Raw genomic sequence first — 12,747 nt, forward strand, 5'->3', positions numbered from 1 at the left:
AGACCCACGGTATCTTATAGAATGTTTCTGCTCACCTGCTCCTCTTATTTCTCAAATTTCAAAAATATTTTTTTTTGAATTATAGATACTATGTGCACTCAGAATTCTTATGGCTGGCATCTTGTCGAAGCTGATAGAAACACAAATCCATTTTACCACAAGTCTTGGTAAGCATTAGAAGAGTACTAAATTTGGTTAAATGTGTCATCTTTGAGAGTTAGTGAGGAACAGGCAAACAGAATTAAAACAGAGACTTCACTTCATCAGGCCAGTTAACAGCATCTCCCGGCTCCTTTCTGCGGAAGTTAATTAATATGTGGACTCTTCTTCTGAGTCATGCTAACCCAGAGGAAACCTAATGTCAACACTTGCTGTAAGGTGATTCAATCTGATAAAATTACTATTTATCTCTATATGCTTTGTGGTTCTTCAGGCAAGTTGGCTTCCATGAAAAAGTAATATAAAAGGCCAAATAGCAATGGCTTGACAGACCTTTAATTTCCATAATTTTTCTCTACTCATAAAATGCTCCTCTACCATAAACCGTGTTTGTGAAATCCACTCTGTTAACAAATTTCACTTATGGTCACAACCTCGGTCCTCATAGACTTCTGGGAGTCAAGCCTGAATAAAGACAGCAGAGTCAGAACCTCCATTATAAAGAAATATTGCTGCAGACATACAAAGAGCCTCCCAATGTTTAATTTTTTTTAAAAAAAATGAAAAGCCTCTATTTATCCTTGTATGCTGATTTACCTATTATGTAATATGATCACAATTGGTCTCTTCTCAAAGAGCGATGCCTGAAGAGGAAAATAGAAAAGTTTTTCTTAATTTATATTCCCTATTCTCCCTATAAACTGTAGCATTTCCAGGTACAAAATAACTTGCAGATGGAAGATGCGTGGGAAGTGCAGGCATTCCCCACCTCTCACGCCTTGGCAGGTATCACAACCCTCTTTCCTAAGCAGCGTTCCAAGGAGTCACCACCACCAGTCAAGAGTTGGCCTGGGATGGAACCTTCTGCCCTTTTTCTTCTACATGGTTCTGGTAACTGTTCTGATCTGGGATCTGTGCACTCTTCACATTCAAAGAACCATGGCTTTACATGGCTTCTTTGCTCATGTCTGACCAAAGCAAGTTCTCTGTCATGGGCAAAGACACTGGAGAACCGTTATATAGAAAGACAGCTACATCCCTTTTCATTTTTGCCCAACAATTTGATCTGAGGTAAATTGTGAGAATTCTTTCAAAGCATTAATTTGCTGATTCAGAATCAAGGTAGGATTCCATTCTGCTTAATGTCCCTAATTTAAAAAAAAAAAGAAAGATTAAATAGAAGAACTCATGAATTTACTGTGGGTTTCAGTATGCTTTTTTCCCAGCAAGTTTCTCTGTTTCTGTTCATTATGGCACCTGGACCAAAATCTTGGGGTTAGCATTGACTTCTCTTTTTCCTTGTACCCCCAGGTCTGGTCAATCAATAAGATCTGAATATGTTTATGAAATCCACCTCTGTGCCACCATTCCCACCAATATCAGTCTAGTGTGAACTCTTATCTATAACTTTTATAATCATAATCTTACACACATGTACACACAGATATACATATATATTCACATGTATAAACATGTATGTGTTCATATTATATATCCATATAACCACATATACATGCATGCATATATAGAGTACACATATATAACATATATATATAAATAACATAAAAAAAGACCAAAACATTGCCAACTATGAAGAAGTTATATGCATTTTTTTCCACAGGTAACAAATTTAGGGATGAAATGTTTCAAATGCACACACACATTCCAAATACTGCAAAACTTACTGGTTGACCTCCCCACCATCTGTGGTTGAATTTCTCTCGCCCTCGAAGATGGAAAGTGGCATCAAATACGGGATCATACATTGAATTGCCAACAATTCCATGTGATTCTGGATACAGCCCCTTTGTATAAAAGCAAATTTATCATTAATTAAAACACATTAAATTACACGCTAGTTCTATTATAAGTTTCCTTACCATAGAAAGTTTTATAGCACTTTTAATTTCCAAAATTATATAAAGCATATGTAACGTCTATTATTTGTCTACCATGAATGATTCTATGGCACTAATTATAAGCCTTCTGAAAAACTTAACATGACTATAAGGAATTTAATATTTGGGGTTTTTATACTTGTTGTAATTTGATAAGATGACAATTTTTATTACTATAAATTAACTTTTTGTTTGGAATTTATATATTTGCCTCCAAGGAAGCTTCTATTTTTAACATACTTTTCTTCTTTCTCAGTTCTATTTTTCCCCAAAACAACCAAAAATTAACAATAATAATAAATACATTATTTTGAGGAAAGAAGCAAGATAGAATTGGGAGTATCTAAAAATTAAAACACGGCAGGCCTGAAGCCAACATTTTTATTTGCAAACCAAGGAAATAAATAACGGACCCTTTGGTATTTGAGAAGGGTTGAAATTATTTGTTCAGGAAGAACTGCACCCCTAAAAGGTTTTCAGTTTCAAATTTATAATGAGGCTCAGTCACCTACAAAGTTGTTAAAGGCATTTGCCGTGAACAACTGAGGTAGATAAGGTGTAAAAACAAAGATTTTCTTTGAACCCTAAGGAACATGTTTTAAAAGTTTCCCCTTTTAAGGCATTCCAGGATGGAATAAGCCCATCAAATATATATAAAGTGTCATTTGAAAAAGTACTCACTGTGGCCAAAGTGTATAGGTTAGGGAAAGTTTTTGTTGGGTACACAGGCCTCATATATGGAGAATGTGTGCCACAAGACCCTGGAAATAGAATTTCAGGTATTAGAACAAGAGAACTAACAGGAAACACTTCATGTATGGAAATCTATTTTATAAACTATCAGAGACATGTATTACCTTTACTTTTTTACTTTCTCCATAAACACCTGTATATTATGTAAAGCTATTCAAACAAGAAAATGCATTTCAAGCAATGTATTCATAGACCAAAAGCCCATGGCAGAGCAATTACTATGTAGACCATGGATTACAGGTGCGAGCACAGAGCATGAAAACGACTTACTTAGTTTTTCAATGTTAGGCATGACCTTGCTGCCTTTCTTCATGTATGAAGCACGGAAACCATCCACGGAGAATATGATTAACGGAGGGCGAACAAACCTTAAACAGTAACACATTAAGCTTCAGAAAACACCATTGCCACAGACTATCAGGCTTAGTCATCCTCAGTAACCAGGACCATTAATTTTCAAGATAAAACGACAAGTGAGGACATCTGTACACGCCTGGGCTTCCAGCCACATAACATTTGAGTTTACTTTTTTTTTTAAGATTTATTTAATTCCCCTCCCCCCCCCGGTTGTCTGTTCTCTGTGTCTATTTGCTGCGTCTTGTTTCTTTGTCCGCTTCTGTTGTCGTCAGCCGCACAGAAAGTGTGGGTGGCGCCATTCCTGGGCAGGCTGCACTTTCTTTCGCGCTGGGCAGCTCTCCCTACAGGGCGCACTCCTTGCGCATGGGGTTCCCCTACACGGGGGACACCCCTGCGTAGCAGGGCACTCCTTGCGCGCATCAGCACTGCACATGGGCCAGCTCCACATGGGTCAAGAAGGCCCGGGGTTTGAACCACGGACCTCCCATGTGGTAGACGGACTGGGCCAAGTTCATTTCCCACATTTGAGTTTACTGATGACCAAGGTCACGAAATGGCCAGAGAAGAGACTTGGTAACAGATGGCCCCCCACCATGTACTTCTTTAACTGCTGCCTCCTACTTTGTGAACAAAGTTTTCACAATGTAGAAAACTTACATTTTCCTAGAATATGTATTCTCTCATTTGCCATCTGGCAAAATTCCTATACATCCTTTAAAACCCATCTCAAGATTCCCTCAACTATAATGTTAGTTGTTCAGTCTCCTGAATTGCTTTAAGATAGTAACTCCTACCTCTTTATGATTGATTTTACATTATGTTATAATGATCTGTTGTTATGGATTCAATCACGTCCCCCACAAAGACATGTCCTAACCCCTGGTCCTGTGGATGTGAACTCATTTGTAAATAGGCTCTTTGAAGGGCCTATTAAGATGAGGCCAGGCTGAACTAGGATGGACCTTAATGAATTATGACTGGAGTTCTTTAAGCAAAGAAAGTTTAGACACAGAAATTGGAGTAGGAGACAGAGACCATTGAATGGCCATGTAATAGAGGCAGAGACTGAGTTATGAACTGGCAGCAACTCATCACTGGAACTGTACAGACTTCAGAGAAAACATGATCCATAAACACCTTGATTTTAGACTTCTAGTCCCTCAAACTGTGAGATAACAAATTCCTATTGGTCAAGCCAACTACTCTATGGTACTCTGTTATAGCAGTCCTGGCAAACTATCTGTTAACATGTTTCTCTTTCCCATCAGTTTCAAACCAGGGTTTGTGTCTTATTCCTCTTTCAATTTTGTGGATCCCTAATAAGCATTCAATATTTATCAAATATACAAATGAATGAATGAATATGAAATTAATAGCATTATAATTTCAAAATAAATTTAAATTATGATATCTAAAAAGTATATCAAAGGACTAGATCATCCATCTAATGAGGACAGGACCTAATGAATTAGGCCCTTTATTAAATTCTGAACATGTAGTTGTTCAACCAGACTTAACAACAACAAAATATGTACAAAATAATTTCTAATAGCTTGAAGATAAACCAGCAAGTATAGACTTGACTTATAAAGCAACGTAGTAAATAAGGCATATTTTAAATGAGTCATATATAAAGCACTTAGAATAATACTATATAAAGGCTCATTACTAGCGTTAGTATTATCATTTAACAGGACATCTACCGTTGGGACTATGTTTTTGTCACAAAAAAAAAAACAGGTTGTCTTGTATTTTTTTCAAACCGAACACATTTTAAAAAGTCAGAAATTATTTTCATTCCATTTTTCAGATACAATATCAAAGAAGTTCAAGGGACTCACTGAAATTAAAAAGGAGGCAAAAAAAAAAAAAAGAGATGTCTAATACTTGAATTTTGTGAGCCAGGCTGTGCTACCTAAAACAAAAAATACATTTTAAAAAAGCAAAAATTAATGAAAACACATTTGTTGAAAATTTATTTTCTGTGAGGCATTTTAAGGGTCCATGAATTTTCACCAGTTTCCTGGAAGGCATAATAAGTGCCTTATGCTGGTCACACTTGGGCTATGGGGTGTCACACACTTTTGGCTGCACCCCAACAGTGTTCCAATGGTTCATCAAGTTTTTGCAGCATCTGTTAGGAGTTAGCATTTGGATGATATTTTTTTAGAAGTTAACACCCCAGCCACCCCATTCTCCCCAAAAAGCAAAGGAACACTTGTGGGAAAAATATTGGAGGGGAAAATGGTCACTGCCAAAAATATTTCCTTCCTTCTTCAGCGATATCCAGATACACTTTGCAAAATCCTTCGCCAATGTGAAGTATAGGAGATATTGAGGCTCCAATATGTACACAGATAGGAGAAAAACAAAATCCTATCGCTATTTCAAGATGTGCTTTCTAGCTTTTGATTGGTGAATTACTCATAGATGCCCATAAGTCTGGTACTATAAAAACATTTGGGTTTTACATTATTTCTAACCATTTACTGAGATATTTTAAGTTTATTAACTAATTTATAAAACTTCATAATATTCATACAAAATATGCTTACCCTGCAGGGCATTCTGGAGCCTTTATTTCCTCACAGTCATCATCTACCCAATGTGATTCTCCTGTAAGGAAAAATGGATAAATTTATTGGTGACTCTAAATAAATAACACTTAGATCTTTGAAGAGCACAATTTCTGGGCCTGTGTTATGGTTAATACTTATTGTGTTTATGGGACATTATCTAAAGAGAAATTCTGAAATAAAACCTAGTATCTGGTTTGGCTTACTAAAGTATACCCATACATGGTGGGAAAGCTAAAATTTAATAACCCCAAGTGGCCTTCAGAGTCTAAATGGCTTATAGATAAAAACACCAGTGATATCAGTGGACTAAATTTCATGTTTGCATCCCTTCAGAAATAAACTATTTGGTCATTAGATGGAACATTCTTTTTCTCTGCCACTGAACACTTCAAAGCCATAGAAAGCATGGCACAATTTCCCTTTAGATGGTGGGTGAAGCTTAGAATATGCAGGGATAATAGAAGATTATAAGAGAGAGATTATTAGTCAATGATCTGGGTACAGCCCTTGACTTTTGGAATAAAAATCAGTCCTATCTTTCACTTTTATCTCCCTCCAAGATCTGGGAGCATAAACCCATATACTCCCTGAGTTAGCCCTATCTAGAACAGAGAACAGAAAAAGGCTCAAATTGTAAAATGAGACTTCCCTCTGAGAAAATTATCAAAAACAAAACAAACAAACAATTTTTCTCAAATTGTCCTAGGGCAAACAAAGATCGTATGTCGTGAACAGAAAAGGAAAATGTGGCCAACACTTTGGAGTATTGGCTCCTATGTAAAGAGTACTGGAAATCTGCCATGGTCAATATGAATCTAACTATGATTGACTTTTTAACACACATAAAAATCCAGGGCACACAAAAGGGTCTCAAAAAAGCACTTGATAGAATTTAAAGAGCAAAAGCCAATGCATCATGATTCAATAATGGATGATACTTAGGACTTTTCCTCTCTTTTCAATTTTTCCTTCTAATAGCCTTTGTGGCTTCTGGGCACATCTACTACATAGGTACGTAAGAAATAAGAGGAACTAAATTCCCAGTCAATTTTATGCTTTCTCAACAATGACAATAATGGGTTAGATGGGGGCAAATTCAGGATTACTATAATACCCTCTCACCACAACTCAACACTGAACACATTTCAGAACTGACTTGCTTTTCTCTGAAATCTTTTAACAGAAATCCTTCTTACATGTTCCATGTTACTTTGCAGTAACACAGGCAGGAAGAAGGATTTAATTTTAGAAACTAAAATGTCTTACAAACTTTACATAAGGATTCTTGGATCTTTCCATTAAACTTTATAAGTGGGAACCATGAAAATTTAAACTCCTGAAAGACAGGAACTACCTCTTTTATATGAAGTCCACTGACTATTACTAATTACTAGAATAAAGGCACACTATTCTACAATCAACCACACAAGGTTAACACATATGTATGTATGGCTTTGGGGTACTGGAGCTATTGGTGCCCTGATCCCTTTACTACAAGTGCCCCATCGCTAGCAGCTTAAATCCAACGAGCACAAAAGTCATGTTCTCTTGCCTCAAGGGTAACACTGTGGGTTCACTTTCCAGAGGTCACTGTAGAGCTGGCTGTGGCAGTTTGAAATTATTTTATGAATCCCAAAAAGAGAAAGATTATGTTTGAAAAACTAATCTTTTCTTCTGGGTGTGATATCCTTTGATTGCATTAAATTCAGTTGAGAGAGCTTTGATTCGATTACCTGATAGACTCGCTTTAGGGCTTTGGATTGGACTATGTCAGTGAGGCATGACTCAGTAGAGCCTCCACCCCCTTGCTGTGTCTGATATAAACAGAAACGCAAAGAGCGACTTACTCAGACAGACACAGGAAAAGAAAGCCACCATGTGTGATCCTGACACATTAAGAGAGCAGACTACAGGATCGTTTAGGCATGAAGCCCCAAGTGGCTGGGCCCACAATGCAGTTCAAGAGGAGACAGTGAGCCCTGAGGGGAAGGCTGAAAGCTGAGCCGAGATTGGTGGCCATCTTGCTTTACCACATGGCAGCAGGCCAGGATCAACAGTAGCTGACTTTGGTGAGAAAGTATCTCTGACGGTGGTGCCTTTTCATAGCCTTGGAAACTGTAAGCTTTTACTCCAACTAAACCCCTATATAAAAACCATCCCATTTCTGGTCCTTTGTATCAGCACCCCTTTGGGAAGTAAAACACTGGCCAAGGTGAGACTTGACCTGAGACCACATCCTTGCCCCTGCCCTCTTCCTATCCTGCTTTCCTTGCTCCCTTACACAGTTTTTCTGCAGGGCACTACCTCAATAGTAACTTCACACAATACATGCTCTATGCCCCTGTCTCAGGCTCAGCTTCTAGGAAACCCAACTTATCACCAAGTCAGGATGTGTTTAGAAGTCTCATCATTACTATGGTTCTATCAAATTATGAAGTTTTGGCTTATTTCCTTATAATTTCAATTCATTGAAATGGAGGGTGGCAAAACTGAGAAAGAAGAATTAGATAGCAAAGAGGCAACTAATTCCCTCCTCCCACATCCGTACTCAAGGTGTTCTTTCCATAGCATCCAGAATCTCTTGGAGCATATCCACTTTTTTAATTTTTCAAAGATCAAGCCAATAGGAGGAAACACATACCTTTGCAAACCACTTGGTAATTTGTACAGCAGTCTCCCCTGGCCAAGCAGTCCTCTGAGCAATGACAGGCATTTTCTTCATTTCTTACTTCTCCACATCTGTCCTTAGTACACTCCCAGCCACGAGCTGAAACCGTCACAACAAGACATTTTCACTGCTGCACATGAACCAAATGAAAGAGGCCCCAATCTGGTTACAACAAGGGTTGCAACCTAAAAGACTAAAATCCTAGATCATTTAATCTGCCTGTGAAATTTGAGTCGGCCCGAGGCCTAGATGACATTTGGAAAACCTACAAAGAAGATGAATTTCTAAGTTTTCAAATCAGAGTATAAAGTCAAAGTGTCATTGGGTTCTCCCAGAAAGGCAAGAAAGTACCCTTTCCATTCTTAAATAGTTCTAAAGGACCCTCCCCCACAAAAAAGTATCTCAGGTTTCTGATAAGGGGAGCTATCATGGTAGGGATAATGCCTAGAGCTCAGTTCTTTTATTTTCAGAAATGGCTTTACTTAACTTTAATCAATTTGATCTAAATACATATTATAGGCAAATAAATTGCCTCTACCTGTTATAAAATGAATCTGATGGTGAAAGTCCTAAACAGATATGAAGTATATAAAGAGGCATTGGAACACTTATAATTCCTACCCACTGCCTAAATTATGGCCCTAATTACAATGCCAGGACAGAGTCCTCACTTTTAAGTAGAGTAGATGGCTTGTTGTTTCTGTTAGAGTATACTGGTTTGAGAGTTCATAGCTCAAACCCACTAAGAGGATATATTCAGAAAACGTAACATTTTCATTTTAAGGAAAGTGTTTTATTTTCTGTGTAATTTTCTCCTTTTTTTTTTTTTTTTTTTTTTGCTTCCACTAGCCCATGGCAGGGGAAATCATATCTTTTTCTTTACTTTTTATGATCAGTGTCTAAGACCATGCCTGAAACATGTTCGGTCCTCAATTAATATTTATTAAATAATCATTGAAAATTTCCATGGGAATGTGATTCCTGAAATTCAGGGTTACTATACTGAGAAACTTCATAGTTAATTCCTTCATGCAATAAATAATTATGTAATGTCTTCCAGGTTCTAGATGCTAGGAAAAGTGGCTGGAGCAAATTGCAAGGTAGACAAATTTCCTGTCTTTATGGAGCTTGCATTCCAATTGGGAAAGATTACCATAAGCAAGAAAACCAATAAACATGTAATTTCAGACTGTGGTCGGTGCTATGAAGGAAATTACAGGATGGCATTGATAGAGTGATGAGGTTGTGAGTACTACTCAAGGTAGAATGTGCAAGGAAGTCTTCTCTGAGCTTAAGAAACTAAGACAGCTCAGGTTTTTATCTCTGATAAAAACTTTTTCATAGATGAAAAGCAATGATTTTTAGAAAGGAATACTGCTCCTTGGCATAATAATAAATATTCTGCCAAGAGATGCTACTATATGAAGAATGAATGGAGAAAGAGATATCAGTGGTTATGCATAAATTCTTTCCCCACTTCTAGAAAATCATGCAACAACTGCTTAATTTCCATTCTTTCAGGATCAATTACCTTTGCATTCTGATCCTATTCTCTGATTTTTTAATATCTCCTATTTCTACTCCCTTCTCTTCCCAAGCAGATCAAGTACTTGGAATTCCTTTATCCATGATCTACTCTTTCCAACAGCTAGCAATTTTCCAAATTTCCAAGGTTACTTTAACTGATAGAGATCATGGATATTTTCCAAAATCAAGGGTGACTCTACCCAGCAATATTCTTTTATTCCTCCCCTAATTCTACATGAATATTTCTTTGCTTGTAAAATAGCATCACTTTTACCAAGCTACATTTATTGAAGACTTTGTGTACAAATGGAATTTTTAAAAATCAGGGTTCAGAGTGAGTACCAGCAAAGCATGAGTCAGTCAGCTGAGTAAGTTTCAAAGCAAAAATGGGAATAAACATAAAAAAATATTTATTTTTATTGATAATCAAAAAAAATGAAAGTTATAACAACACTGAGAAAGAAAGTGACCTATCACATCAGAAAAGAATTTTTTAAAATGAGACTATTCAATGCTTGGAAAGGAGCGGTAAAAAGTTCTTGTACCCTTTGGTAGAAATATAAACTTCCAGAAGTGTAATTTTGTAATTTATATCAAAAAACTTTAAATGCATACATACTCTGACCCCAAAATGCCTCTCCTAGGAATTTATTTTAAGACTAGAGAAAAGTACTAATATTCATGGATAATAATCATTGGTATACCATTCATAATAGCAAAAAAATGGAAAAAATAAAAATATCCATCTGTTATTCAACAAATTATTTGTGTCCATTCGATACAATATCATGGAGCCATTCAAAAGGATGATGTATATAAATGTAGATATGTGCAGACACCTCCCTTACAAGGATATATACAATTTATATACATAAACACAAATATACATTCATGTGTACATACACACACATATGCACATGCACACATCCATAGAGAGTAATCAGAGACATTACATCAAAATATTATTTGTGCTTGTTTCTGGAGAGTGCTTGTATCAAGAACATAGAAACTTAGAGACTTTTTTCTCCTTCAAATTCTATTATTTGATATTGGATTCCTCCACATTTAGTATATGTTGTCTTTGCATATAGGGAGTTAACATTAAACTTATAAAATGTTATTATAGTCCATTTTTACTAAACATGGAAAGAAAGGCATGAGCTACTTCAAAGAGAACTAAGCTAAAGTCAGATAATCCGTGAAGCTTTCAGTAAGGTCAGGAAGCCAGAAGTTTGAGATGAAATGTCTGGCAAAAGATACTCAAGGTGCTAAGAAGGAAATATATAATGTTTGTAGGTTTCTTGGTGTCAAGCAAGCACAGACTGCTGGTTTGAAATGTTTTAGAGCTCAAAAACCCTGCTGGGACATCTGTTCCATCCATATATTTAGTTTACAATGTTTTCCGCTCATAAGTTTGTAGATCCACAACTGAGGAGCTTGGGAGAAACTCCAGAGGAAAGTTACAAAAAAAACGGCTAAATGCTTAGAAAATGTGTTATGCAAAAAATAGCCTACTAAAGCTCTTTATTTCGGGGGGGGCAGGGGGAGGAAGGGAAAAAAAACTCATTGAAACTAGTAAGAGAGTTCACGACAGTTTTCATATAAACCAAGGGCTATTTCTTTAGCAAAGGAAAATATCTGCTTCTAATGATATATTGATCCAATTAATAACGATGATATGAGTTAGATTTCTGAAACAAACATCTAACCATAAAAGTCCAATGGCAAGTAATTTTACAAGGGAGCTGTGGATCTCTGTATCTACTAGTCTTAAGAACGGAGTTGATAATTGTCTTTTGTAATAGTTTAACGTGATTTTGCGCAGAAGCAAGGACAGCCTACAGGGTATCTCAAAAGTTTAATCCAATCAATTCTAAACTGTCAGACTTTGAAAACAGAGCAGGTAGAATGATAAAAAGAACACCCCAAAGGTGCTTCTTCTCGACTCACATACAGTCATTTAGAAACGTACATATTCACATGGCTCTTCTAATACGGAAGAAATGTAATGAAAGATCAGGAAGAGTTTAGAGGCCAATGGCAGAACTACCCAGCGCATACAGCCTCAAGTAGAATTTTATAATAATTTTTCACTTGCACAGAGGGGAGATGATATCAGGGTAGACCAATGGCTACTATGCAATAAGAAGAAATCAAACAAATGCAAGCAAAAAAATAAAAACAGATCATAAAACACCAACATTTTAAGGATGCATACAATTTCAGCCTATGTGCCTTAACAGCAAATGTGAGAATTGACAGTAAGAGACAGAAATGGAGAAGATGGGGGGTGGAAACCAGCAAATAATGACTACAACTGCTGAGAAACTTCTTTGGGTGAGCGTGGTGTGAAAACAACAGTGAGTCCCACAGGGTGTGCTCAACATGCAATTGACAATCATTCAAAGAAATGGTTTGGATAGGCCAAAAGAGAATGGCCATACCAGAAGATACAACAGCAGGGAATCTTTAAGCCATCTATTTGAGGCTAGAGAGAATTGTAAATTGCATACCTGTCTTCAAACAATGTTCATCAAAGTCATGGCAGCAACTGCTGTAGCTCTTACACAAGTTGTCACACCGGCAATCAGGGGGCTCAAGCTCTTGAAGTTCAAAGCATCTACCCTTGCAAGATGCTGATGTGATGATCCAGGCTGAGTCTGATAACACTGCAAGGAACAATAGGCAAAGGCAATGGGATTGGATATGGATTATGTCACTGCAGAGGGGAGGTGCTGGGAAGTAGTGTGGTCATGCAGACAGAAGCGAGTTTACAAACCACCTACTAGGTTTGGACTCTGTGCAG

The 12,747-nt window shown here is 37.0% G+C and overlaps 1 protein-coding gene across 11 annotated transcripts in view; it reads right to left on the bottom strand.

The window, feature by feature from the left end:
* ENPP2 (ectonucleotide pyrophosphatase/phosphodiesterase 2) overlaps positions 1-12,747 on the bottom strand; it is a 107,478-nt gene that overhangs the window by 54,193 nt on the left and 40,538 nt on the right. For all 11 annotated transcript variants that reach the window (XM_058275958.2, XM_012520534.4, XM_012520533.4 and 8 more), the window contains 6 exons: positions 12,455-12,610; positions 8,388-8,513; positions 5,723-5,783; positions 3,081-3,178; positions 2,739-2,818; positions 1,845-1,964 (listed from right to left, as the gene is read on the bottom strand). In XM_058275958.2, the coding sequence (XP_058131941.1) occupies positions 1,845-1,964; positions 2,739-2,818; positions 3,081-3,178; positions 5,723-5,783; positions 8,388-8,513; positions 12,455-12,610 (641 nt within the window). The remainder of the gene's footprint in view (positions 1-1,844; positions 1,965-2,738; positions 2,819-3,080; positions 3,179-5,722; positions 5,784-8,387; positions 8,514-12,454; positions 12,611-12,747) is intronic.

The sequence above is a fragment of the Dasypus novemcinctus genome, chromosome 14 (assembly GCF_030445035.2).
Source record: "Dasypus novemcinctus isolate mDasNov1 chromosome 14, mDasNov1.1.hap2, whole genome shotgun sequence".
Lineage (NCBI taxonomy): Eukaryota > Metazoa > Chordata > Mammalia > Cingulata > Dasypodidae > Dasypus > Dasypus novemcinctus.